Source organism: Bemisia tabaci, chromosome 2 (assembly GCF_918797505.1).
Source record: "Bemisia tabaci chromosome 2, PGI_BMITA_v3".
Classification (NCBI taxonomy): Eukaryota; Metazoa; Arthropoda; class Insecta; order Hemiptera; family Aleyrodidae; genus Bemisia; species Bemisia tabaci.
The window spans coordinates 12,007,223-12,034,184 of NC_092794.1; the positions used below are offsets into that span (position 1 = coordinate 12,007,223).

Consider the following 26,962-nt stretch of genomic DNA (forward strand, 5'->3'; position numbering starts at 1 on the left):
CTCGATTACTGTGTTTCAAAATCTACGCTAATCTTTTATTTCTTGAAAGGAGACCGAACATAAACTACGCCTACAAATTTTCACTGAATATTCTTCACATTTAGAAGAAAAATCACCGGAGTTTTCAAAAAATGAAGTATAGTAGTTTTTTGTGTAAAAAATAAAATAAGGCAGAAATTTTGCAACGCTGCAAACCGAGACATACATTCATTTCTGCATTTCTGCAGTTTCACCATCGACATACTATACATATGCACGCATTTTTTTATTTTTTTTTTTTCTCGATTCTGGAGAGTTACGGAGACTTTTGTAACTCGCAGCTTAGGCTGATTTCTTTGAACACGTGCGTCTCCAGTTTGGAGTTCGCGGCACGTGTCTGAAAACCGCAAACTTTTTGCAACTTGCGTTTCGAGGATGCAAAACAACTTCACGTAAAGCTACTTATAACTCGAGCGCACGACAGAAACCCCCGCTTTGAAACAGAATTAAGGTCTTGTTTCAACCGCTTCAAGCCGGGCTTATGAATTCACATGAACAGCTGCTACGATATCAAAGAGGATCTGATGATGGAAAAAAAGCTGCGATTCGAGGAGAGTCGTTCTTGCAACAGAAGGGAGGAGAAAGTAACTCGAAGCAAATAGTCTTACTCGAAATGGAAGACTCCGACCTTCGAAATGGAAATGGTATCCTTTAGCAGGGTCGAATGACATCTCGCATAATATGATGATCATAGATAATATAGATCGGATACTTTATACTGCCATGCTAAGGAGAAACGCCATATGAACATTCGAGAGTTGCCATCTTTTCCCCGGATAAAGCATGTTTTTTCGAGAAAACATACGCATATTTTACCTTGAAATCCATAGACATTTTAGAACTAATTACGAAAGAAATACTAAAAAAAAAAAAAACTCTGTTGTGGCATAGGTGGATCCTAACACCTCAAACGGGAGGGGGCGGGGGGAGTTGTAATGGGAGTCCGGCTAGGGCCTCCCCCAGAAAATCTTTGAATTTTTGAAACATCTGATACACAGTTTGAGTCAATTTCGTCATGAATAATTACCATCACGGAAAAAATTAAATTGCTGATTTAACAATTTCGTAGGTAAGAAAGTGACTGCAATTTTTCAAACGTACATTTTACAATAGTGGAAAGCTACTTTAGTCGCAGTGGTGGTTAAATTAGAATTTTTTACTGTAAAATCTACATTGAAACATTGCAGTCACTTTTTTTAACTACAAAATTGTTAAATCAGCAAGTTAATGTATTCCCTACATGGTAATTATTCATGACGAAATTGACTCAAACTGCATATCAGAGATCAAAGATGATTCAAAGATTTTCTGGGGGAGGCCCCCGTACTCCCATTACAGCCCCCCTCCCGTTCTAGGTGTTTGGATCCAACTTTTCCTCAGCCTAGTTTTTTTTTACTCTTACATGTACTAAAAATTATTCGTCACTCCATTTTTTTTCCATGGCAAATATAATCGCCTTTCCTCCGCGCCTTCCTTCTCTCTTACTTCTCTTATTCTTCCTCCTTTGGGAGGGAGGGAAGAAGGAGGCCTACGCCTTTACGACACCCCCCCCCCCCCCGGATCCGCCAATGAGCTGAGGTGAAGGTAGCCGCGGTGATGAAACGCAAGACAACTGTACTGCCGCACTGAGGAAAAACGCTGTATGAACCTACAGGCGTTGCCAAATTTCTTTTGATAAAACGCGAATTTTCGAGAAAACTTATGATTATTATCCTTCCAATTTTTCAGTTTATTTTGCTCGCAATTTCACCTAAAGTTCCTGAAAATTTCAAGGAAAAGTATTCATAAATCTCCTTAAAAATACACATTTTATTAGAGGAAATTTGGCAACTCTCGGATGTTCATACGGCGTTTTTCCTTAGTGTACGACGCGAGCTTTCGAGGAGGAAGGATTTATCCTTGCGGCGGCTCCAGCTTCGCGAGTTCGGATTTCGTCTGGTGCCCGCAATGAGAAATATTTAACTCTCCGTGGGGAATCCCGTGCCCCCCCGCCGCCTCCATCTCCGCCTCCGCGAAAGCCCTCCTCCTGGAGGCGGCCTTACCGCTTTTTTCCCGCGAGCGTCCTCCGGTTACCCCCCGTCGGGTTAATTGGCGATTCAGATCGACTTCACCCCGTAATCCCGATTAATCAGAACATTTGCATTGCAAGAATTTCAACTCCGGCACCCGATTTCCCCTTCCTTTTTCTCTACGTGATTCGCCTAGTCTTCGTCGCGTCTCGCCATTTCCCTTCGGTTTTCATCCCTGGAGCACCTGCGCAGGTAGAGAATGGAGCTCTTGCATGTGTCAAGAATTTGCGATTTAATGACTGATCCCTATGTGAAATTCGCTAAAAACACGATGGTGCCACTGGTCTTCTCCGAAAAAAACTTCGAAGCTCAAAAAAACCTCTCAAAGTTGAGGCCGTGATGCTTCGTCATTAGTGACCCCTGCTGTCATGTGGTCGGACAGAGTGGCATGAAACGCAAGAAAGAAATGAAAAATTTGACATTTCAGTGAAATATTTCATGAAATTTCACGAGACTGTGAAATATTTCATATTTTTCAGGGGCTAGAGTATGCAACCCGCACTCAAAGACACAAAAATAGAAGAAAGTCACAATTTTCACATTTGTGAAACATGAAAAGGAATCAGTATTTTTAAATATCTTTCATAAATTTATAAAATTTCATGAAATATTTCACGTAAAATTTCAAGATTTTATTTTTCATGAAATCTTGCCACCCTGGATTGGAATGTTTTATAACCTGGAGAAATCTGGGTAAGGAAAACTAAGGTATGAACTAGTATTCTCTGAAATCAACTCAAAAGTCAAAAAAAAGCTCTCAAAGTTGAGACCGTAATTGAGGGTATATCCTACGCTACCCTGAGAGTCCATCTCTATATCAGGTCAAACTCACTACGCAAAGATAGGGAGCACATATGTACATTAACAGGGTTGCCATTTTCTTTGGAGACTCCAAAACTGAAAACACGGCAACTCTGCTAATTTTTCTCCCAATCATTGCACAGAGAGTTTCTCTTGATATAGAGTGGACACTCAGGGTAGCGTAAGATATCCCCTCCATTAAAGCCTCAACTTTGAAAGCTTTTTTTGGACTTTTGAGTAGATTTCAGAGAAGACTAGTTCATACCTTAGTTTTCCTTACCCAGATTTCTCCAGGTTATAAAACATTCCGACCATATGACAGGAGGGGTCACTAATGACGAAGCATGACAAAATCTCTCATCGTAGGCGCGAGAGAGCGCCGGCCGTTCCGAGCCACGGTTCGACAATCAGCACACGACACAAAGTTGGCCGCGCGAGGATAGTCTTAAACCTGTCCGTGCTGCGCGGTTAACTCCGCGTCGCGCGCAGCCTGTGGAAGGGTGGCTCCGGAGAGTGACCCCAGATACAGGTAACTCATTAGAAAAAGTTCATTGCGGCGCCTTCCCGATGCCTCGGGGTTCGGCTCTCGACGTAGGGGTTATCGGTGCCGGGAGTCCCAGCAGAGCGCGCTGAGGGCGTTCGCATCCCTCGATTAATTTTTCAAACGTCAACCAGGACCGCGTTACACTCTAATTTACTTACTCCAACAACTTCGGTCATAAATAAACGCGAGCCGAGCCTCCCCCCTCCCCTCCTCCTCCTCCCGCCTGAAGTAAGGATCCGACAGTCGGATGACACATGGAAAGCTGGACGGGGACGCCAGTGGCGAGGCGAGAATGATCGATCAGCGATTTACCCCATTTGAAGCCGTGGTAAAGAATCGATTATCAAAGTTTTCGTTGAGAGCATCCTGTTAATCGATCCTTTCCCATAGGTTTAAATGGAAAAGGATCGATTTTCAAAAGGCCGATCAATCGATGTATCGCAAAACATCCTACGCCTTTGGGGGACACTTGTCCTTTCGGCCACGGAACGCCGTGTGAGGAGTCATTAAGGGCCGGATTTGTGAACTCAGCTTACGCGATCATATAAAAGCTCAACATTAGATAGACATAGATAGATAGATCGTTGTTTCCCGAACGAAGGAACTTAACTCCATTCCCAGGTTGCAAAATAGACTCAAACGATTTGACTTTTTATAAAATGTTACCTGTGCAATTTTTCCTCAAAATTTTTCTGTCTGATTTCCGCACGAGATCAGCGGAAAAGTCGGGGCACATTTCCGTTTTAGAAATGCCCGATGTATCCTCCTTGTAAAAATGCAATTCGTGAGGGGAAATTTGGCGACATTCATACTAGCTTTCCACTTAGATTCCCTTCTTTATGTCATTTCAAGGTGATTGCTGTTAAACGCAGTTCGCAAAACAGGGTGTCCGGTTTTTTTCTCATTTTGGGAAATCTTGATTTTTCTTAATTTTTGACTGCTAAATCCTGATTTCATAAGTTTTCCAAATCCTGATCGAATCCTCATTTTTGCGGAAATAAATTAAAATTAAATCCGATCGGACGGCCGACTTTTCTCAAATCCTGATTTTACAACCAATTTTTCCTCAAATCCTGATGAAATCGGGATGAAATCCTGATTGACCTCAAATCCTAATGAAATCGGGATTAAATCCTGATTGACCTCAAATCCTAATGAAATCGGGATTAAATCCTGATTGACCTCAAATCCTGATGAAATCGGGATGAAATCCTGATTGACCTCAAATCCTGATGAAATCGGGATGAAATCCTGATTGACCTCAAATCCTAATGAAATCGGGATTAAATCCTGATTGACCTCAAATCCTAATGAAATCGGGATTAAATCCTGATTGACCTCAAATCCTGATGAAATCGGGATTAAATCCTGATTGACCTCAAATCCTGTAAGAATCGGGAAAATCCTGATGCTAGACACCCTGCAAAATTTCCCGACTTTCTAGACGTCCGTAATGGCGTTAAGTATTTTTCCATTTAAAAAACAAAGTACGACATGAAGTCTGCAGCGTCTGAAACTGAGATACGCGTTCCTGGAGTTGGAGCGCCGATTTGTCATGGAATTCCATTTGCCGGCCCTACTTCGGTTCCGATCCACGTTCCCGGTTTTACGAGCCGGAACGAGCGGTCCACGCGCGAGGCGCCTGGCTTCCCGTTTACGATGCCGAGCTGATACGGGGCCCGTCCGTTCATTTGATAACGGTGGTTAAAAACAGAATGAATATTTGATCCGGTCCCGGCAACGCCATAAATGCCCGCGAATAAAATCCACCGCGGCCTTTGCTCCGGCTTCCTGCATTTTTCTCGCCGCTAGACGCTCGCGCTAGCTTCACGACTCGAGTCGCTTCCATGCTCTTTCGGTCTCACGGGGTGTCTACCATTTTTGAAAAAACAAAATTGGGGACTTTTGGGGTCTTTTAGGGGAGTTTTTTCGAGAAAATCGGGGAATTTTTTTTCCCAAAATAGTGAGAGAAAGAAAGCTAGTCGCTTCCATGCTCTTTCGGTCTCATGGGGTGTCTACTGTCTAGTCTACCAGTTTTGAAAAACCAAAATTTGGGACTTTTGGGGTCTTTTAGGGGAAATTTTTCAAGAAAATCGGGGACTTTTTTTCCCCGAAATAGTAAGAGGAAGGGAGCTAGTCGCTTCCATTCTCTTTCAGTCTCACAGGGTGTCTAGTCTACCAGTTTTGAAAAACCAACATTGGGGGCTTTTGGAGTCTTTTAGGGGAGTTTTTTCAAGAAAATCAGGGACTTTTTTCTCCCGGAATAGTAAGAGAAATGGAGCTAGCAAGAGCGCTAAAAGGCGTATTTTATACGACTAATTTTACAAGTCATGTTGAACCGATGAGAACATACGAAAAACCGAGCAACACTTCAGTTTTTTTTTATTTTTCGTTATACCGCGCCGCCGCGAAAATTTGAAAAAGCCGGTTTTTAGGCCGATTTGTGTCATTTTTTGGGGACCTGAACAATAGATCGTATTCGATACATCAAACGGGTGAGATTGTATCGATATCGATTGGTTCAAAACATAAACATAGCCTCAAAAGTAAATTCAGAAATCGGAGAGAACGGATCTTTTGAAACAGATTTTTTATTCTTTTGAGTACCAAATGCCAATGCAAAGTGAAATTGTCAGGAAATTTCTCATTTTCAGCTTTTCTAATTAAAATCCTTACAGTTTGGTTTGAGGTTATGTTCTATTGTTTTGAACCAAACGATACATCGAACCGTTATCGAATACGGTCTATAAAATTGTGGACTTTCGGGGATATCGGGGACAAACTTCCAAAATCGGGGATAAACATTGGGGACTTTTGGGGACCGGTAGGCACCGTGGTCTCACCTCACTCTCACACGGAGGAGTTTGGTAAAAGAAGGCAGGTAGACTTATCACAGTAGACAGGTAGTCGATTGTTTATGATACATTTAAATGCAAGAAAAACGGTGTTGTTATCTCTCAGAAATCGCCAGTGGTATGTTCTCCACTAGACAAGGTACGAATTTCAGCATTCTGATACATGTTTCTTAACCAAAATTTCACGTAAAACACGATGCTTACAACAAGAATTACCGATATCAACTCCTTACAAAGATATTTAATGATTCTTGATGCGTGAATTTGAACCACCCGCTCATGAAAACTCAGTGGTCTATACCTGACTCACATCGCGCGCTAAACGTTATCATGACAGTCTCTTCGATATAAAAATCTGGCAACCTGAATCTTGACGCTTTGGCTCAGCTATAGCAAGTTACTTATAGTTTGAACAACACATGGTGGGAAATGAACATTGCTCGATTGAGAAGATTGCTGTAGTGCACGATTTGACTCACGTAGAGCTTTGAGTTTCTTGTTAGCGGGCAGTTCAAATTCCTCGTAACCAATGTGAAATAAAAACGTTAATATCTTCGTTTGGAGTTTGTTTCAATCGTATTCGTTGCGCGAATCGTGCTCCACGTGAAATTCTGGTTAAAAAACATATATCAGAATGCTTAAATTCGTACCTTGTCTAGTGGTCCATTGAACGTATTGATGCTAAAAGGAACTATGTGCACAGGGTGGGCAGGGAACATAGTTCCTTTTAGCACAAATGCGCCCAATTTCTTCCGCTTGTTTTGACTCGGGTCGAATTCCCCTTCTCTCCGCCGCGTAAACGTCCGATGTATGCCGGCAATAATCTGGCTACAGTGTGCCTGGCTGGGTCACGATGTTCCTAACCGCGACCCTCCTCCCTCAGCAACACCAATGAGAATATCGGAGGCAGGAAGGGGGGAGAAGGGGGGCGAGAGATGAGGGATGAGGGATGAGAGAATATTTTATAACGGCGCGGATCATATGTTTTCCGGATGGCGACCTATTGATGTCAATTAACGGGCACACAAGATGTTTCCGATGGGAAATCTACGTACAACTTCCAGTTTCCCGCCATCGATTCATGAGCGACGCACATAGGCGCACATAAGCGAGGTTGCCGGATTTATGTGTTGAAATCGTCGCCTTCCGGCTAAAGTATTACAAGCGCCATGCGACGTTTCAAAATTTCCGCTACCATTTTATTTTTTCCCAGAAATTGTTCAACGAAGCTGTCCGAAAAGTTCACTGAATTTTCTTTGTGCTGCCGATATTATTTAGTGAAATTTTTAAACAGATTCAACGAGCAACCTCTCTGCAAAAAAAAAAATAAAATGGCGACGGAAATTTTGAAACGTCGCGTGACGCTTGTGATACTTTGGCTGGAGGTTGACGAAATGAACGTACGGTTGGTCGTAACCTAGAATTGGTTCGGATTACCGAGGATTGGATCTGACGAACGTATTTAGAGGAGAGTCCAGAGAAGAAATTCCGAATTATGGAAGGAGTCTCATTAAAAAGAGTTCCTGAATTTATGTGGATAGAGTTTACACTTCGACATGGTCCGCTAAATGAATCGCTCAATTTTACCCAAACAGGACAATTATCCGATGAGCCGGATTTACCTTCTCATCAAGTGAACATGCCGGAGAGGGAGGGGTGGAGGGGTGCATAAGACGCGGTTTCTAGTGTTGGACACATTTTTTGCGGAAGCCCTGTCAACACTACTAACAAACTATCTCTGTGTGAACAAGGTCTCTCATGTGTAAGAAATGAACGAAAAAATTATGCAAGAATAAACATAAATAATGATTTTAACTTCCGCCGCCCCGCAGCGCTGACCGCACTGTGTTTGGCGCAATGCTTGAAGTGTTCCTACAGTCTTGTAGGCGCTATGCGTTCCACGCCGACCGCTGTTGACCGCCTTGTGTTTGACGCAATGCGTGAGGTATCCATGCAGCCTTGTAGGCGCTATGCGTTTCACGCTGACCGCACTGTATTTGACGCAATGCGTGAAGTATTCATGCAGTCTTGCAGGCGCTAATATGTGTTACATGCCAACTGCCGCACCGAGGGCTTTTCCTTCTCATCCCCAGTCCTCGTCATCATTGCTCTCTGCACCGCAACGCTCCGAGCCAAATTGCGTGTTTCGTTTCTCTCTTGACTCGAAATTAAAGGTGCTGCTTCTTGTATCACTAAAAGACGACAAAATTAGAAATTACTATACTCTCAGGAAATGAGAGATTTTGTCGCCTTTTCTTGTTCGTAATTTTTTCTCTGAATCCAATTTTTTTGATACCTAAATTTAAGAAAAATGCAGAAGATGCCGTCCCCTAAATTTGCCGCCATGGGCTGCGGCCCATGTGGCCGCCCCCTAAATCCGGCCCTGTCGAAAACCCCAAAAAATCAACTTGAAAACGTCTCAAATCCGGATTTTCAAAACAGTCACCAAAACAGATTTTTTTGAGTCTGGGAGGTGATTAAAATATTTTTTTAATGGTGTCATCGTTCTTCTCGTGGAATTTGCGATTGGAATCACTCATCAATTTTCAAATCCCTGCACCTTGCAGCAGGCCCTTTAAAAACCTGGTATAATTGTTAGTTTAAATATTTTAACTTACCCAAAACCAACTTGCAATCGACCAATCATAAGAGATAAAATTGCACATACCTGAAAACAGAGGAAAACAAAATTACTTTACTACAGATCCAGTCAGCTAAATCGATACAAGGTGGGGAGAAAATATACACAATGAATCATAAGAATATAGTACAAACAATCTACCAAACCTTTAGAAAAAAAACTTTTAAGTTCTAAAAAATATACAGGACAACGAAGTTCATACATACTGATCTTTTCATGATACTATGCATTCCGACCTTCTGCAATCTCGTGTATTAATAAGTCAAAAAACGAACATATAGCACTTTTTTATCGCTTTGGTCACTTATTAAAGAGGGGGTAGCCGGTAGCCGCATCCCACACCCCCCTCCTAGAAAACCAACAACGGAAAACGCGCGAAATTAGGGAAACATGACACTTTTGTAAGACTTTTATGCAATGAGCGACCATGATCATCATTACTATCGCAGTTCCTCATCATTTTACGCAGAATGCAGCGGATACGTTCAAAATTGAATAATCAACTCGCAGGAGAAAAAATAGCATGTTCAATGTTCTACACGACTAAGGTTAAACTTGACTTGTTGAACGGCATTTGTACAATAGTTCATCCGATGGCGTAGCCTGCTTTGCGATATATCGGCGTATCTGCCATTTAACTTATGGAAAAGGCTTGATCAACAGGGTATTAGCCACAAACACCTGAATAATCGATTCTTTACCATAGCCTCAAATAGGGGAAACGTCGATAATCGATCATTCACGCCTCGCCACAGAGTACATCTTAAGGTGATTCGATGGACGCCATATTTTGTGTCAGAAGGACATTCGATATATCGCGTCGGTTGGTTCGATTTTTTCAGCTACTACTCGTCATTTTTCTCAAATTTTGAGATCGCACTTCTCTTGTGAGACTAAAGAATCCACTTGCCAATATTCACAAACAAATTCAACACAATAAAGGCGTGGTTTTTTCAGAGGAAAAATATCGCATTTCAGTGCAGTTTCGATATCAGTATCGAATGCGATAATTTTCCTCTAAAAAAACCACGCCTGTAATACGTTTAATTTGTTGGTCAAAATTGGTAAGTGGATTCTTAAGTCTCCTGACAACAGAAACTGTGCGATCTCAAAATTCGAGAAAACTTACAAATAGCTGAAAAAATGGAACCAATCGATGCGATAAATCGCAGGTCGTTCTGACACAAAATATGGCTTCCATCGAATCACCTTAAAGACGCCTTGTCGTGGGGTCTCCCTGCGGAAAGTCACCGACCACGAATAAGATCCTTAATGCTCGAACGATCCCTTACTCAGGATTAATGACGTCACAATGCACCCTTTCGGATATCTTCTGTGGTGCCTCGGGAATGACGGTGGCCGGAACTTCTTCGCATCGTGGAGACGACGAAGGGACGGGTGTAGCGAAGGCGGGGGCGGGGGTGGAAAAAAATCAGTTACAACTTGGGCGGAGGTAACTCTTTTGCGGCGGAACGTAATTAACGGTGGCACGGTGGCGGCGGGAATTCCCTGCGAGGCGCCGCGGGCATCCGGGCGGATAACTTCTCTTGGTGGATTTATGCGACCCGCGTCGACTGGAACTCCCCCGATCCGCGGCCCATTCATGCGGCTCCGTCCTCCCCAATCGTCCCCATTAATGCTGTCGTCTTACCAAACGCAGCCCCAACGCCCGAATTTTCGAAATTACGCCCATCTGATCGTAATGAACTGACCAATTCAGCTAAAAACAACTTATGTTGTTAAAAAGGGTTAAGAAAGTGTTGTGAACATCGGGATTAATTGAACCAGTATTGAACAAAAAACTGTCGACGATCATTTCGCCTTCATCTGAGGAGATAGGCAAAACGAGCCCCTGCGAGGCCGAAAAGTGGTATCAGCGCGCCGTGATATCACTGCCACGTTACCACATACAGCAATAACGCTTACACTTTGGAAAACGAGTTTTCTGCAAAAGTCGAAGGTCCTGATTTCAATGAACTTATTAGGCTAAAACAGGAAACTTCGTCTTAACTTGTTAAAAAAAAAGGTTAAGAAAGTGTTGTGAACATCGGATTCAATTCCGAAGAGCCAATATTGAACAAGAAAGTGTCAACGATCATTTCGCCTTCATCTGAGGAGATAGGCAAAATGAGCTCCTGCGAGGCCGAATAGTGGTATCAACGCGCCGTGATATCACTGCCACGTTACCACATACAGCAGTAACGCTTACACTTTGGAGAACGTATTTTCAGTAAAAGTCGAAGGTCCTGATTTCAATGAACTAATTTGGCTAAAGCAGCAAACTTCGTTTTAACTTGTCAAAAGAGAAGCATTAAGAAAATTTTGTAAACATCTTTTTTCATCTTGACTGTTTTCCCGGTTTTTATACAAGCACTATAGCTTCTGGGCCATTCGTAGGCCCACCTCGAACCATCAATCGCCTCCGGATTCTTCACTTTCATAGACTACAGTGGCTTCGCGATGTATCGATTGATTTGCCATTTGAATCTATAGAAAAGGATCGACTATCAAGGTGTTCGCAACGAACACCTTAATAATCGATTCTTTACTACAGCTTCAAATGGAGAAACATCGATGATCGATCATTCGCGCCTCGCCACTGTACACGACGGGGAGCCTGGAGAGAAACGGGAGATTGAGATTATCTTGACCACATTAAGTATGCAATGATGAAATCACAGCTCGAGTCGGCGCACGGTGGATCGAGTCAATAAAGCAGGTCGAACATGAAATTTTTGACTAAAACCGCAAGATTTATTGTTCGATTTGTCACATTTTACATTTTAAGGGATGTTTCGACAAGGAAATTTCACGAGGAAAGCAATGAAGCTACTTTTAAGACCTTAAAGCTCAGTATGAACAGAGTTGTAAGCTTTTAAAGTTTTCAAATTTTGCCCGACCTCTCTCATTGATTCGATCAATTGTGCGGCGGAGGCTTTTTCAACCGCGGCAAACGGAGCCGAAGCCAACTCGGAACACAAGTAACGAACTCTTTTGCATATAAATTGTTAACTCAGGCATGCCTCTCCGTGTTGTCGTTCTCTTGATTTTCCTTCCGAATTCAGCTATCAATTACGACATCCCTCCACAAACGATAAGCAACCCCGAGCTGAACGTCATAGGAAGAAAATCTATATTAATAAGAAAAAAGAAAAAAAATACAAATACTAAAAAAACAATAATTGGGGACTTTTTCGGGTAAAGGGAGTGCGGGACTTGCAATACTGCTAAGATTGTGCAATTTTTTATAACGCTTGCTGCAGATGCAATTCATTCACAGTCGACTTACTCCCTTACAATAGTGTGGAAAAACTTGAACTAAATTCATAGGAAAAAATTCGTAGCAGAACTGTCGGATAAGTTACTTACAACACAACTAGGTAACTATGTTGCAAAATCTAAGCAGCTTTGATTGTCTCATTCGAGTTTCCACCGAAAAATGCCTAAATTTTACAATAACGGGCGCAGAGTTAGTTGATAATTTTGATTTGAAACATGCAACTGTAATATATCTCAATATATTTACGGAAATATAATTTAGTTTTTTAATGTAACAATAATGGGATAGTTAAAATTTCCCTTGGCACAAACAGATCATGGAAAAAGGAAAATGATGGTCATTTACATGCAACCGTTCACAGGAAAATGGAAACGACGCCACGTCGGTGAAATATTCATAAAACAATTTTTGTCACGTTGGATGGAAGATTCAGATTTTGAGATTTCGGCGGAAAACTCTCCTCAATGCACTAAAGAACACGTTGCAAGCATTTGTCCATTTTTTTTGCCAATAATGGTTTCAGAGTTGCACAGTGATTCGGGAAGTATGTGAGTTGAACACGGCAGGTTAGACATGTAAATGTCATCTTCTCGAACAAAACCATGTTATTTAAACTGTAAACTTAATTCGGCATTTTGGAGCAATTTCGTCCTCAGAGTGAGGGAGAAATGACAGAAACTTCTCCGATTACATAAAATTGAAACGTCTCTTTGTTAACTTTGTCAAAAAAACACCGCAACGCAGATGAAAGATGGTTTAGCACGAGGATTGTTAACATACCATTATTCGGCCTCGTAGGAGCTCGTTTTGCCTACACCCTCGATTGAAGGCGAAATGGCTATCGACAGTGTCTTGCCCAGTGTTGAGTCCGGCATCCGGCTTGCCAATAACTCACGACTTTTTACAAAGGTGATTTGTGTCTCGAATATATAGTTTATTGGAAGAAACGATATAAAACTTGTCTAGATGATTAGTTCATGTTCTCAAGGTAAAAAAATTTGCACAATCTTACCGACATTGGAATGCTCTTGGTTCATTTTTGCAAAATGCGATCCAGTTATTCCATCAAGTTCTCCCTTGGTCCTAGCTTCGTTCCACTTATATGGAACACCTATTTCACCAATAGGACCACCCCATATTCCCTTTGTCCTCTTTCTATCGTTTTGTCTATCACTTTCAAGGAACAGCCCTTTAGAAAAGGGAAAGTTTTCACCACTGTCTCCAGGCTGTACCCACTGTGCGCGAAGGAGACACTATGCAGATTTGTAATTCCCCTTCCGTGTTTCTTATTGGAAACCGAGATGCGAGCCGTAAAACAATGATGAGGGTAACCTGGCGTCAGCCCTCGAGCAGCATGCTACGCTTTTAAGTTGTTTCATTTTAAAATATGCCGGCGCCGGCGTGTCTAACCTCCAATCTAGCTCCTGCCTACCCCCGCCCCATTCTGTCTGCGCGGCAAACATCCCGCCAACCCGCTCGGCGTCCCGTGGTTTTTCTTTCTTTCCAGCTTTATATTTAATTTTTCTCCGGGATTGAAAACATATTTTTCCTAGTAAATCTCATCTTACCGATGCCTGGTAGACGTATTTAATATACAAAGTTACTCGCAGGATCAAAGGCGGGGTCTAGGGGAGCATTTTGCACCAAACGAGTGTTTTACAGGGCCCTGACCCCGGAACATTGAAAAGGAAAAACGAGTATTTTTGGCGTTAGGAAAAAACGTACGTTTAACTTTGATCAAATGATAAATGGACGTATTTCTGCCGAACGCAAGTATGTGCATTATTACGTGAGCCCTTTTGGTTATAGGGCATTTCGTCAACGAATTCTTGTCCGCGCACCTGTTTTTTCTAGTAATTTACGTCCACGCGTTTTTTCGGCACGGAGGTTTTGGTCCACGTGCCAGTTGAGACCCAAAGTTAATTGGTGCAAAATATAAATACAAAAAACAATTGCTCACGACGTTTTTGGATGAAAATGTATAATGTCTTGGAAGAATGAGGGTTTCCTTTTTTTTGGTTTTTTTTGGGGGTTGTTTGATCCAACGGAGAATAATATATAATTGAGATCTTTGGTAAACATGAGGGGCGTCAATTCCATTAGACACAATTCACTAAAACTATCTACACCTCTTTGGTGTAACAGGACTTAATTATCTTTCAAGAAACTCCCACCTTGTGATACCTGAGCCGGATGAACCTCTTGATTTGCCTCAGCTAAAGGCTCTTAGATTTTTCCTATGTACGATAAGTATATCTTGATTTATTTTGCGAGGAAATATTTGTACTTTTAAAGGATGCCTGTCATTCTTAATACGTTCAATTTCGTATAATACTGTGCAACACCTCTGTTGTGAAATAGTTGCTTCAGGCGCCGCCGCACGGCGGGCGGGCGCGGGCGGTCAGCGCGTAACGCGCATTGGCGCCTACAAACCTAAGTGGATACTTCAAGCATTGTGCAATGCGTGAAGTATCCACTTAGGTTTGTAGGCGCCAATGATCCTCTCGCGCTGGCAGCACGCCGCTCCGCTCTGTTAGGCTCTAATATTTATACTAGCATAGTCAGCATTTTTCAACTGATGATTTTGAAATGTTTGCACACTCTGCATTGATTATTCTCATTTAAATTTATGGGAAAAAATATGTATCAATTTATCAAAGGAGAATGATGATTATTCCAATTTAAATTGATTAAAAAAAAAAGTTGGATGCAAGTTGGGTGCAAATTTGAATACTTGGAGGACGATCATTTCAAAAAAATTTCTCCAGCTACCTCGTCATATCGAAACACGGTTTTTTCGAGCGGAAGACTTAGCCGAGCGCAGGCTGCGAGGCAGTGGCAAGGCGTGAACGATCGATTATCGATATTTCCCCATTCGAAGCTGTGGAAAAGGATCGATTATCGAGGTGTTCGTTGCGAACACCCTGACTACCGATCCTTTTCTATAGGTTTAAATGGCAGATGAAAGGATGTATCGCAAAGCGCGCCACGCCACTGCTGCGAGGCCGGGGTCTCCTCGGAGATAAATTATTATCCAGCCCTGCGTCTGCTTGTTCATAACGCATGAGGAGTTGACACGTTTTCCGGCAGCCTTTCTTTTCGGCCTCAAGGCGCGCCTGACGCCTCAACTCCCGCGCTAAGGAAGAACGCCGTATGAGCCTTTAGACGTTGCCAAACTTCCTTCGAATGGAGATGTTGCATGTGTGAGGAATTTGCAATTTGACTGTTGATTATTATGTAAAAGTTCGTGAGAAACACGATGGTGCCACTGGTTTTCTCTGAAATTAACTCCCAAGCTCAAAAAAAAGCTCTCAAGTTGAGGCCAACATGGAGGGGATTTACCACGCTATCCTGAGAGTTCACGTCTACATCAAGACAAACTCTCCATGCAAAGATAGGGAGCAAATACATTAGCAGTGATGCCGTGTTTTCAGTTTTAGAGTCCCCAAATAAAGTGGCATCCCTGTCAATGTATTTGCTCCCTATCTTCGCATGGAGAGTTTGTCTTGATGTAGAGGTGGACTCTCAGGATAGCGTGGGATATCCCCTCCATTTTGGCCTTAACTTGAAAGCTTTTTTTTTGAGTTTGGGAGTTGATTTCAGAGAAAACCAGTGGCCACATCGTGTTTCTAGCGAACTTTTACAAAAGAATCAACAGTCAAATCGCAAATTCCTCACACATGCAACATCTCCATTTTCAGAGCTTTTTACTCGTAATCAAATCTAATTTATCAGAAAATGGGTCAGTTGCACTGGTCTTAGAATCTTGTTGTGATGCTTGGTTCTTGTAGATTAGCTGCAAATAATAAGATCAGTTCAAACAGCGACTTTCTACGATCAATCTTTACCGAGATATCGCCCTTTGAAAAATCGGGTTTATGACGTCATCCACCGCGGTAGCGACAAACTTGGTTTCTTCACCCTTGCAATCCGAGTTTTACGTTGAGTTACCAGTGCAAATGTGCGTCACACTAACTGATGAAAGCCAGGTAGAAGAGACCATGGTTTTCACTACCGCGGTGGATGACGTCAAAAAGCCGATTTTTCAAAGGTCGATATCTCGGTTAATATTGAGCGTAAAAAGTTGCTGGTTGGACGGATCTTATTATTTTTAGCTGGTCTTCAAGAACCAAGCATCAAAACAAGGTTCTGTGACTAGCGCAACTGACTTATTACAAGAGGAAGTATCCACATCACTCCTAAAAAATGAACATTTTATCGGAGGAAATTTGGCAACTCTCAAATGTTCATCCTCAAAAATGAGCATTTCGTCGTAGAAAATTTGGCAACACATTACTCGAATTTTCATACGGCGTTTTTCCTTAGCACGGCAGTGAAGCGGGTGCAGTGCAGCGGTGCGGTCGGAGCGGAACGAAATGCGTTTCACCGTGATTGCATCTCGCGTCAAGGGCTGTCCTCAAGTTGGCAGCCCTGTTTTCCTTTCTTTTAAATCCACAGAAAAAATCGATTTCAGACGCGGCAAAGAACAGGGTTTGGAGGATTCCTTCCGTAATTAAACTACACGGTTAAAGAAAGGCATCTTGGAGGAAAATACGAAAAAAGTTAACACATCCATTCTACCACTATTTCTATTTGGTTTATTAATGCTATTATTAATGCTAAAAGGAACTATGTCACACGCAAACCCTGTGTAAATAGTTCTTTTTAGCATAAATACGTCCATTTCTATCAGCGGCAATGAAGTTACGCTACTTTGCTGTCGATGAACAAATTCAATTTTAAATCATTTTTAGCCATGAATTTACCTGCTTTTAAGTATGACAACCACTGTTTAGCATTTTTGTGATGTTTAGATTTTTGTTCATAAAAACTTTTGAAGATTTAAATACTGCAGATGATATCTTTTAAGTAAAAAATAAGATCTCTGTAACTTTATAAACCCGCAAGGGTAAGAATAAAGTATAATTTCTATCTATCTATCTATCTATCAGTTAGAAAAAAGTTAGAAAGTGTTGTGAGCGTCGGAATCAATACCGAAGAGTTGTTTCTGAATGAGAGACTATCGATAGCCATTTCGCCTTCATCTGAGGACGTAGGCAAACCGAGCTCCTGCGAGGCCGAATAGTGGTATCCTGCGCTTGAACACATTCCACAAAGTTGGAAATTCCCGTGTGTGCTCTTACTTTGGGTTAGTTTCCTTTAAATGTGACGGGTTTCGGAACTAAATCCGGGCGTATATCGGAATTTTTCCCCGGAACTTTTGAAATAACTCGGAATTTTTCTCGGAACGTTTGGAAATCGAATTTAATTTCGGGAACTCCGGAATCTTCGGTAAAATACAATGGCAGCACAGGTTCTCTGAACTCATCATCTCGCAACCTGAGATTTTCTTCCGTGAAGTTCGGTCCCTCCGACCGAAAACTTGGGCTACCCAGACGGAGAGACGGGTAACCTCAACGACTCGTACTGATCGGATTCCTTTTCCTCCGCGAAGGCACCCGAGCCGGGGCGACGATAACAGCTATTATCAGCGCAAAAACCGGGGCGAGGATTCCAATGCTAATTCCTAATGCGGAAGCTAAACCGATTAAAAACGCCCAGCGTCCAGTTCGTTAGCCGCTAATTTGTAATTTGCACGCCGCGCCGCTACGGGGACCCCCTCCTTCCGCCCGCCCACACACCTCGTTGACCCCCCGACCCGGTAATTAGTCCGGCCGCGCTCAATATTTGATGTCGCTCACTTTAACTCAGATTTTAACCCCCGCCCCCTCCGGCCCTCTCGGACGCGGGAAATGAAGTCGTTAGCGCCTCCTGACCCGAAATCCTCCCTTCCTCGTAGCTCCGTTTTCGCGTGAGCCCTGGAGAGGGTGGTCTTATACGGCCGGTGGGGCTCTTCTCGATGTAGAGATAGGCGGTTACGTCGAGCGGACAACGGAATTACGGCCGCTCCTGATCCGGAGTTTCGGCGACGATTTTCGGCTGATTGTTTTTCCCGATCGGGTCAGGTGGATCGGTGTTCGAATTCGCGTTAGAGTCTAATTGAAAGTTCGGCGAATGCACGAGCTCGATGACCTTTCGGTGTTTCGAAGTTGGAAACCCGTGCTGCTGCGTCACCGAACAGCGTGGTACCTAGACAGTATACAGGGTGATCCAGGGTTAAACGGCCAGACTACAGGAGCGTGTTCTATGGGTCAAGGTAAGACACTGGGGGAAAAAAACACATTGGATCTAGAGTCCAGACTCTTGAAAATATTGACAAGAGAAAATACTCTTGATTCAATCAGATTTAAGCTTAATTCAAAAGGATACCGCTCAAATTAAGAGGCTTGGTTCTTGACTTAAGCTTAAATCTGATAAGGCACCTAAAAAAGTACTCTACACCGAGAAAAAAGATTGGTAGAGTTTACCGTTCCTGCACGCTGTATTTCACACAGCGTGGATTCAAAGTCGATTCTGCCAGAGGAATCCTGCACCAGTGTATAGTAACGTTTACCTTTTCTCTGGCAGAATTGACTCTGCATTAACGCTGTGTGAAATACAGCGAGAAGGGATGGTAAATTCTACCAATCTTTTTTCCCAGTCGACCTGATGGCACTTACTGGAAAAAAAAACACATTGGATCTAGAGTCCAGACTCTTGAAAACATTGACAAGAAAACGGACTCTTGATTCAATCAGATTTAAGCTTAAATCAAAGGAAATCCGCTCAAATTAAGAGACTTGGTTCTTGATTTAAGCAAAAATCCGATTGAATCAAGAGTCAAGAGTATTTTTTCTCGTCGATGTTTTAAGAGTCTGGCCTCTAGATCCAAAGTGTTCTTTTTTCCAGTGCAAGTACACCTACTTAATTTCTATGATCGAAAATAATTCCGAGTTGTCACATGGACCCGGGTTCGTTCCTCGTGACCGAAGTTCGGCGGGTTGTGTGCAGGAGACCCCATTTCCCAGTGCGACACGGAGAAAACTCAGCGTAACTCCCAACTCCGCGGAGCAAAACTATGCGATGCACAGTGGCCCCGTAGAGCTTACAGCGCTGCGGCCTGCTGCATACTTGCGGTGTGTTTACCCCCCCCCCCCCTCACCAGAGTCCGTGTGCACACGAATGGAGGATCATGCGGGACACGCTGTCTAGTAAACCCCCACAGACACCCCACCCCACCCCACCCCATCTCCCCCCCCCCCATTCCGACTCCAATATCCCTCACGCAAGCAACACGGCGAATTTCAGTGACATCGCATTAGTCCTACTTCGTCTCTCCTTTTTCTTTGTATTCCGTGTAAAACACATGTTGCTTGTATTCTTATGTTTAATTTCTCTTTCTCTCAAGAGGAGGGGAGGGGGGGGGGGCACTGTTGGAAGAATCAAACTAGTAAATACGGGAACCTTGAATATTTTCTGAACATCAAAGTTCATATAAAATCGTGATCAGATAGTCGAAATAGGTGGAGTTAAATTACCCATGTTAACATATCGACGGTGAAACTACCAAACCACGTATCTCGGTTTGCGACGTCGCAGACTTCCTGTCATACTTTATTTTTTAAATGAGAAACTACTTAACATCCAGTCTTGAAAATTTCTGTGATTTTTTCCTCTTTGTGCGGAGAAAATTCCGTGAAAATTTCAAGGAATGATATTGATTTGGTCTACTTCAAAAAAATAAAATGTGAGCGGAGATTTTTAACACCGCAAACGAGATACGTGGTTTGGTAGTTTCACCGTCGATATGCAAAGTTATCAGGATTAATGCTGGTTTTGGATATTTTTACTACCTTTCGGCTATACGGAACGTCTATGTATGGCTTTTCTTTAAAAGCACCTATCTACAAAGCGAAACTTTTGGCACATACGTTTTTTTCTCATGCGTGCCAGAAAATCTAATTCCTTATTGCAGAGTTGGACCGCGTTAAGTAGAAAGGAACCAAGCCACATCAGCTATTGCCACATTTAATTGGGCAAAATAATTCTTCACGTGAAAACGTTTGTGCAGATATTTGTGCGCACAGTGAGTTTCCTGCATAGCAAGAAGCAAGTTTCTTGAAATTTTCCACTGAATCCGCACAAACGTTCTCTTGTAAGACATTTAATTTCTCAGTTAAATTTGGCAATGTTGATATGGCTTGGTTCCTTTTTGCTAAACATGGTCAATTAAATGAACATCATTCCTTGGAACTTTCACCGATGATCCTTCTTGTATTGTTTGAAAATGTCAATCAGTAAACTATACTGAAAACAAAATCTCGGTGTATTTACTAAGAAAAGGATAAAATTACCAAGAATTCAGGGTTCTATTTGATCCCAGTTTTTTCTTAGGAAAATTACCATTTATGGAATTGGTAATTTTACCGAAAAATCTCGGTAAAATTATTGAACTTTCTCGGTAATTTTACTGGACCTTTGTAAAAACGCCAATATTTTTTATCGACTGTAGTAGAATTACCGAGATAAAATGGCAAAGTTACCGAGAATTGATTACCAATAAAAGTGGTATTCTTACTTGAAAAAAAAAAAACAGTAAAAATGCCGGTTTTTAGGTAAGCTTACCAGTCTGTCTTGGTAAAATTACCAATAATTGGTAAAAAAAGTGAGATGGTAAAGGTACCAACGGAACGTGGTAACAACGCCGAGAATTTTCTTTCAGTGTATTGTCCATTTTTCCTCAACGAACAAAGGAACGAACGACAAAAAACAAAGTAAAAAAGCGAAGATTTTGAAACCGCGGTACGGATCCACCACGCGTTCATCGGCTTTCACCATCGTTTTGTCATTTTTAAGTGTCCAGAAGCGGTCACTCGGTGGCGGAGAGCTGTCGGAGCCTGAGAATAGCCGTGACGTCATTACCGCGAACATGTCGAAAGAGTCGGAGGCGAGCTCGGGAAAAAGCTCGCGAAGAAACGACTACTTTCGCAGTTTAACAACTTTTAATGACACTCGGAATAGGGTTGTGGGAGCTTCTCGAGTGTTTAAACTTAGCTGAATATTAGGGGCTGAGGTGTGCGCACGTTAATTGTTGTTGAGAAAAGGTTCCCTCTCCCCTTCCCACCCCCGCGTCTCGACGCCGAGCTAGGCGTCGCGTCGTGACGCTCATACTCCCGTGCTAAGGAAAAACGCCGTATGAGCCTCCAAACGTTGCCATATTTCCCTCGATAAAGCACGAATCTACAAGGAAAATTCTGAATATTTTTCCTCCATTTTTCCAGGATTTCGTTCACAATTTAATCTGAAACATCTGAAAATTTCAAGGAAGAACACGAATAACTTTCCTGAGAAATAAATATTTTGTTTGGAGAAATTTGGCAACAGCGGAATGCTCTTACGGCGTTCCTCCTTAGCGCGGCGGCATGGTGCACTATCTTCGTTGTCGTCCACGCGCTCGTTGCAGATACTCGACGGAATTTTGAGTCTCATCCGCAGATAGTCAGATAATTGCCGCAACGCATCCTGATTCCCGGAAATCGTGGAATGTGAAGATCGACGGTTTAAGCGCCTCGCTTTTTCCGCCGCACAATGGAACGAGGCAATTGAAGAAGTCGGACAAAATTTGGGAACTTTGGAAGCTCGTAACTCAATTATTACAAACCGCGGAGGTCTTAAAAGTTGTCCCGTTGGTTTTATCGTAGAATTTACTTCAGAGAACACCCCTCAAACTTTAAAATGTCACGAAATAAACATCTAAATTTGCAGTGTTAGGAAACAAAAATCATGCCCGACCTCTCCGGATAAGGAATTAGATTTTCTGGCACACATGAGAAAAAATGTATGTGCCAAATGTGTGTGTTCGCTATGTAGATCGGTGCTTTTAAAGAAAGGCCATACATAGACGTTCCGTATAGCCGAAAGGTATGGTAAAAATATCCAAAACCAGCAATAATCCTGATAACGTTGCATATCAATGGACCACTACGCAAGGTGCAAATTTAAAAATTATGGTGACATATATTTTCTCATAAAAATTTGACGTAGAACTCGAACTGTACAACGAAAATTATTGAGAGTAACTCCTAAGCAAGATTTTGCAAGATTTGCATGAGATCGGGAAAAAAAGAAGCAAAAATTGAAATTTTAGATTTTCCTGGTAAAAATGCAAATTGCGAGGGAAAATTTGGAAGCATTTAAATTTAGTTACGTTATTTCCTAAAGAGAACGACGAGAAGTGTGGATTTTCGAACTCTCACACTGTCGAAAAGAAAAGAGGATGGAAATAAATTGTCGCTCCCTCAAAAATAAAAACTGGAAAAAAATTTGGTATGGATTGAGGGCAGCTGACCCGCAAGTGGGAAGTTAATTTAAGTTAAACACACTTCATTTTAAACTGGACGGAGGGAGGCGAACGGCCGCACGGGATGAAAAATTGAAATGGGAGAAAACAAGCCGCGACTCACGTCCTTGCATTAAAACTTTTGAAACATCCGAGAGCGCTCAGAAATGCAAACGGAGCCTTATGAGGCACTTAAAAATGAGTTTGCGTCTAAATTTAATTCTCCACTTCCCGCTATATGCGCGGTTCCTGGCTATCCAAAAGGACAACTTGGCGAATTCTTGGCTAAGCGCGCTTCGACGCGCTAAACATCCTTCGTTAAGTAGTCTGGAGATATAATCGCACCGCTTTTTATGCAAAACAGAAAGATATTGGTAAATCTTTAAACGAGGTGATTATAATAATGGGCAGGATTTGTGGGCGCGAGAAACTCTTTAAAACGCTTTTCAAAGCTAGGTTAGCGACTACAATTTAAAAGCCTTCGGAATATGTAAGGCTCTGGGACTATAGGTTTTCAGGTACCCATTCATTCTCGCCCTCACCTTGCTGTAGGGCTCACAGTATTTTTTTAACTGCCAATTCCTTCGAGCCTTTATTTTCCGCATTTTCTCCGAATTTTTCCTGTTTGAACGTCACAACAGAATTTTAATCAACATTGTTCTGGCAGCTAAAACTTTGACTTTTCGCCACCACAGTGCCATAATGCCCAAGTACTCATACATTCTCAAAGTTTATTTAGTTCTCCTGCTGTCGTCCGAAAAAATAATTTTAGGGTTCTCGTGGGCTCTGAAAACCCAACGATACCGTGGTAAAGACTATTCTAGTCACCTCAGGATGGCGCAATTCGGGGAAGGGAGAGGGTGTGAGACAAATCACAATTATTGTCTCGAAAAGTGGTATTTGGGACGTATTTCCATCCTGTCGATTACCTTCCTCTTCTTAATCCATCACTGGATCAAGGAAAGTTGTATGGTCCTTCATTTTAATTTATGAAATATAAAATTAAGAGAATGATTTTACGAGGACAAATTTGCGTTAAAAATGAAAAACAAAATTAACATGTCGAGCATATTTACCGTAGCGAAGCGTTCCTGAGAGTCGAGGATCTCGATGAGGAGGGTGAGCCGATCATCGATGATGAGGTTGTATCCGTTGCGCTGGCGAAGCATCTGCTGAAGAGCGTAGACGGCCGTCTTGGTGGGCGTCGGCGCGTAGGGGGGCGCCCCGACCCCGGCGGACGGAAACCCGTGGAACGTGGGGCTGGCCTTGGGGGTGGCCGCGCGGAGCTGGGCGTGCGCCGGTAGCGAGTAGCGTCGGTTCTGGCTGGGCGCCGACACGGAGATCTCCGGCTCGACGGAGGTGGGCGACTTGGAGACTTGGTACTCGTTCAGCGAGCGGTAGCCGGAGTCGGAGGGGCTCGAGGCGGCCGTCGTGGGGGCGTCGCTGAGGGCGGCGAAGCTGTGGGGGCGCCCTCTCGGCGGGGCGCCCCCGGCCCAGGTCCAGCTCTGGGCGGGCGCGGGGCCGGCGAAGGGACCCGTCGACGAGGACGGGAGAGTGGCCGTCTTCGGGTGCTCCGGTAACTCGTTGGTCGACGTGGCGGGGTTGAGCGACAGCCGAGAGCTGTGCGCGATGCCGGGGGTGGAAACCGTCTGGGGTTGGTAGCGGTCGAGCGGCGGACGGCCTTTGGGTAGCCTCGGTGGGGTGGACGGATCTGGCTGGACAGGGAGGGAGCGTGGTCTCTGGGCGCGGGCCGGGGACTGGAGAGGACTCGGATCGGGCTCCAACCCTGACGGGACAACAGGCTCCGGCTCGATGAGCTTGGTCGAGAAATTGACGGACTTAGGACGGGGCGCGACCGTTTGGTTGGCCGCGCCGTTGTGTAAACTGCTCAAGACACCACTTGACGAACTCTTGTGCATCTCCTTCTGGAGTTTCTTGAGCTTGGCGGCGGCCGGCTCCTCGAGCGGCGGCGCGAAGGCGATGGTGCTGACCGACTTGGTGACGGCGGTCGGGGGCAGTTTGGCGTTGGCTCGGTTGGCGGCGATGAGGGCCTTGGCCTCCATGAGACTGGCCATCGCGTTGCTCCATCGGTTGGTCTCCTCGTCCCGGCCACAGCTTCGCGGACGCTGACTCCGGACCTTGGGCACCTCCTGGAGGCAGCTGGCCGACTGGGACTTGGGCAGGGCGTTGGTCCGGCACCGGATGAGCTCCTGGATCTCCTTGAGTCGCCTCTGGCCGGAGCTCTCCCACTCGTGGAACCCGCCGTCGTCGCCTTGCTCGCCGCTCTTGAGGACTCCGTTGGCCTCGGGGATGGCTTGCTTGACGTCATTCTTCGGCGGTTTGTCGCCGGCGCCGCCGAAGCTGAGTTTCCCGCTCACGTTGCGGTACAAGGGGCTGGATCGGAGGAGTTGGAGGGCGCTCGTTTTCGACTTGGAGAGGACGGATGGTGGGCTCTTCACGCTCGGATCCGCTGGGCGATCTCCCATTGATTCGCCCCCGCACTACCCAGTCTTGCCCCAAGAAAACCGCTCCATTCGCCGCTGGATCTTCGGCTTAATTTGTCACGAGGCTGACGCTCATTAAACACCAGCGATTAGAACCGACAGTTCTTCTCTCCGCTCCATCTTTCCGCCGCTCAATGGAAAATTTTCACGGGTACCTCCTTCGAATTTAATCCAAATACTTCCACTTCCATTTTTTTGGGCTGAGAAGGCTTTTCCTGGTTCGGTTGTTGCGTTTGGGGGTTGAATTGCGGAAACGGACAAAATTCACCCCTGGTTGTTATTAACAAGCACCAATGAATGGAGAACTCTTGGGGAGCGGGGGTGAAGAGAGTCGACGGTGGTGAATTGTTAATCCTGCAAGATTCCAGGAGATCGGTGTGGCGGAAAATTAATCGGTTTCCACTGGCCTCTCAATGACTATTTTTGAATATTTAAATAATCAATTTCAGTACGTTATCCAAGCGAGGAGCGTTGATTGATTAATTGACTGTGCGCCTTAAAAACTGGAAACGTTCGATTTTCAATAAAGTTCTGTGTTGCATTATCTCATGATTGTTGTGTTCCGGCCAATTTTTCAAGTTCTAATGCGGACAAGACATCCGGTGAAAGCACCATCATATTTTGTCACTTGGTGTATTTGATAATTTTAAACGGAGTAACGCTTTTAAAAACGCCATGAATTCTAGTTTTTAAAAAAATTCACAAATATTGCGTTGAACGTTTAAAAAATGGAAGAGCCGTCAAATGATTCAAATCAGATTGAAGTTCATTGAAGTTCGTGAAAGCCAATTATTGATCCTACCACCAAATAATTTAAGTGTGCGATGTGATCGAGGTACTGAAATGTTTAAAATAAGCTAGCCAAAAAATGATAATTTCTGAAAACCGCGGGAGAGTGAGCGAAAAATTCAAAAGGAAAATATCACGACAAATATACTTGAAAACGTCTACAACTCCTCACGTCGTGGTCCGATAAAGTAAATCGATCTCAAATCCCTGCTCTTTGCTCATTTTACAAGAGAAATCTCCATGTCACTTGCACACTGATAAAATAAATACCCCAGACGTGAATAAAAAATTAGGAAAGTAAAGCTACAAGGTTACAAGGTTTATTTAGATTAAAAAATGTCTTTCTTTTCCATGAAATTAAAAAAGGAAAATCCCTTCATATGTGTATTGAAATGTCTCGATTTTTCCCCGACTTCCGCATGCACCTTCATCAAAAATCAGACCTTCCCCATGGTTTACAATTAATAAAAAATCCAGCATTTTAATCCTGAAACTATACCACACCTGGTTTCATAAAAGCAATCCATGATAGGATGCACCATAAAATTTCTGAACATGTACGCTGAAACTGCCTGATTTCTCCATAACTCTGCTAGATTTATAAAGGAAAAATTCTTGACTACATGGGGCAAAATTCTTTCACTTTCTTTTCACCAAAGAAGTCTCCATTACGCAAGCAGAAACTCTATTCTTTATCAGGGAGATAGAAACGGAGAAGAATTGCAAGCAGTGACACAGTGCGATTCCTGTTGTGAGGTTGAAACTAACAACTCAAACATATTCTCCTTAAAGTCCAGATATTTCCTGAATTTTCTACGATCCCCAGACTATTCGTGATTCCCTGTCCTCTCCTAGTTTTCCCCGACCTTGGTAACCCTGAACTTTACCCTGCAGTGCTAAATAAAAACAGCGCATGAGCATTTAAATGCTAAAAATTTACCCGGATAAAATTCCCACATTTTTCAGAAAAAGAGCATTTTTCTTTGAAATTTTCGGATAAATTCGATAAAATTGGAACAGAATTCACGGAAAGACTCCAAAACGAGTACATCAAGAGCAATGCGAGAAATGGTGGTTTGAAGTTTTGTACCTCCATGAGACTTAATTTTAGAGATAAAGTTGGACGCGCATTCAAAAAGTTTTTTCTGGAATTCGAAATTAAGACGAGATAAAATGCACGGAAAGAAGAGCCCAAATCTATGCCTTACTCAATTTTCACCA

General features: G+C 43.3%; 1 protein-coding gene across 1 annotated transcript in view; it reads right to left on the bottom strand.

The window, feature by feature from the left end:
- LOC109039403 (dystrophin-like) overlaps positions 1-25,094 on the bottom strand; it is a 113,303-nt gene extending 88,209 nt beyond the window's left edge. The window contains 1 exon segment of the mRNA XM_072296704.1: positions 23,525-25,094. Within this exon segment, the coding sequence (XP_072152805.1) occupies positions 23,525-24,934 (1,410 nt within the window). The 5' untranslated portion in view covers positions 24,935-25,094.
- Between the last annotated feature and the right edge of the window lie 1,868 nt (positions 25,095-26,962).